The sequence below is a fragment of the Trypanosoma theileri genome (genome assembly GCF_002087225.1).
Source record: "Trypanosoma theileri isolate Edinburgh chromosome Unknown TM35_Tth_26_V1, whole genome shotgun sequence".
NCBI lineage: Eukaryota > Euglenozoa > Kinetoplastea > Trypanosomatida > Trypanosomatidae > Trypanosoma > Trypanosoma theileri.
Genome location: NW_021639868.1, coordinates 35,225 through 36,684, shown reverse-complemented (window position 1 = coordinate 36,684; position 1,460 = coordinate 35,225). Strand labels below are relative to the sequence as shown.

General features: G+C 34.5%; 1 protein-coding gene across 1 annotated transcript; it reads left to right on the top strand.

Moving 5' to 3' along the window:
• Nucleotides 1–206: 206 nt before the first annotated feature.
• Nucleotides 207–1,094, top strand: TM35_000261140 (uncharacterized protein; the record flags this gene model as incomplete). Its single annotated transcript, XM_029027851.1, has 1 exon — nucleotides 207–1,094. One exon carries the CDS (start codon nucleotides 207–209, stop codon nucleotides 1,092–1,094), a length of 888 nt encoding a protein of 295 aa, XP_028880728.1.
• Nucleotides 1,095–1,460: the final 366 nt, after the last annotated feature.

Sequence of the window (1,460 nt, the reverse complement as noted above, 5' to 3'; positions counted from 1 at the left end):
TTTTTTTTTTTTTTCTCTTTCTTTCTTTCTTTCTTTCTTTTTGTTTTTCATTGCGTTTCGTGTATTAATCTTGTTTACAGATACATTAAAAAAAGGAACAAACGTATTGAAGCAAATAAATAAATAAAGAAAAAAAATAAAGAAAGGGGGAAAACAAAACAAAACAACAACAACAAGTGAAATTTTAAGTATAGTGTATTCACCTTATGCAGTACTGTATTATTCTATTTTTGAATTTTATTACTATTATTTTAATTGCTGCTGATGTCTCTATCTTTCTACCAATTACGGTAGTTTCTGCAGAACCACAGTATACAGTACCTATACAATCGGAGTTCACTGCATATATTTCAGGTGACCAATGGCGACGTGTTATATATCGTCTATCTATACAAAGTAGTAATAATGATCATAGTGATAATAATACAATCTACAAACGTAACGGAACCCATTGTATTAATAATAAAAGTAATTCTCAAACGCTTGTAGGGGATACATTTCATTGTATTCTCATCTCAGCCCTTCATCCCTTTCCAGACACAAATGCCTATCCTTCTCCTACGGGTATAATATCTATATTTCTCACACAAATAACCACCCCCATCATCATCACTCCTCTTATGCCGATGGGATTATATCTTTATTTTGCTGTTGTGCGTATGATGGGCAATGGCTCTATTGCACCCAATGATGATTCTCTCATTGCACAACTCATACGTACGGATATAAATCCACTGCGGGAGATTTATTATGCCAATGGTGGTCTTCCCACAGACACGGTGGCTTTACAATCTGTAAAGACGGCAGATAATGGACCATCACGAGAACGTTTCTGTGGGCCATCGTGTCTGTGGAGTGTAATTATCATTATACCACTCTTTGTAACGACACTCCTCTTACTTTTGGTATGCATCTCCGTCATTGGAACCGCAAACGATGCTGGACGATCACAACAACAACAACAACAAAAAGAACAACAACGGGAGGAATATGTTATTGTAGCCTATACACCAGAGGCGGAACTGGATGAGTTTATAAACTGTGAAGATTGGGGGCCGGTAACCTTAGTAGATCCAGACTTTCTACAAAAATAAAAATAACAATACAGATAACTAGAGGCAGACTTGGATGTGGAGATATGTGTTATTAACAGCAGGAGGAGAATCGGGGAAATCCACATGAAGGAGTAATGAAAAAAGAAAATTAACAAAAATGACTATAGTGGGGTTGGGGGATTATAGAGACAAAGAAAAGCAAAATGGGGTACTCTTCATAAATGATGAGAAACAGTAACAGCACTCAATTATTTCCTTTCTCTTTCAAAAAAAGAAAAAAAAAATAGTGTAGATGATTATTTTTTATTTATCTCTCTCTCTGCTTGTGTATTTCCTTTCTTGTTTGATTCACACTTTTGATACCTTGGTATATATATATATATATATATATATATATATATATAT